Source organism: Corvus brachyrhynchos, unplaced genomic scaffold (genome assembly GCF_000691975.1).
Source record: "Corvus brachyrhynchos isolate BGI_N302 unplaced genomic scaffold, ASM69197v1 scaffold47, whole genome shotgun sequence".
Classification (NCBI taxonomy): domain Eukaryota; kingdom Metazoa; phylum Chordata; class Aves; order Passeriformes; family Corvidae; genus Corvus; species Corvus brachyrhynchos.
In genome coordinates, this window is record NW_008239292.1 from 1,587,856 (window position 1) to 1,588,070 (window position 215).

At 66.0% G+C, this 215-nt stretch overlaps 1 protein-coding gene across 1 annotated transcript in view; it reads right to left on the reverse strand.

Annotated features, from left to right (window-relative positions):
- Positions 1 to 215, reverse strand: part of TBKBP1 (TBK1 binding protein 1) — an 8,923-nt gene that overhangs the window by 6,413 nt on the left and 2,295 nt on the right. Inside the window, exon 3 of the mRNA XM_017740514.1 lies at positions 24 to 208. Coding sequence (XP_017596003.1) covers positions 24 to 208 — 185 coding nt within the window. The remainder of the gene's footprint in view (positions 1 to 23; positions 209 to 215) is intronic.

Sequence of the window (215 nt, forward strand, 5' to 3'; positions counted from 1 at the left end):
AGCGAGAGAGCGGGAAAAAAAGCCACACCCCCCCCCGCAAGGACCCATCCCCCAAGGATGGGGACACCGTGGGCCCGGAAGGGCACCGCGCCCTGCTGCCGGCACCCACCATCTCTCCCAGCTCGGTCTCCAGGTCGGCCTTCTCCACGCACAGCTTCTCGTACGCCTGGATCATCTCCTCCAGCTGCTCCTCCCGCTCTTTGCTCTTCTGCAGC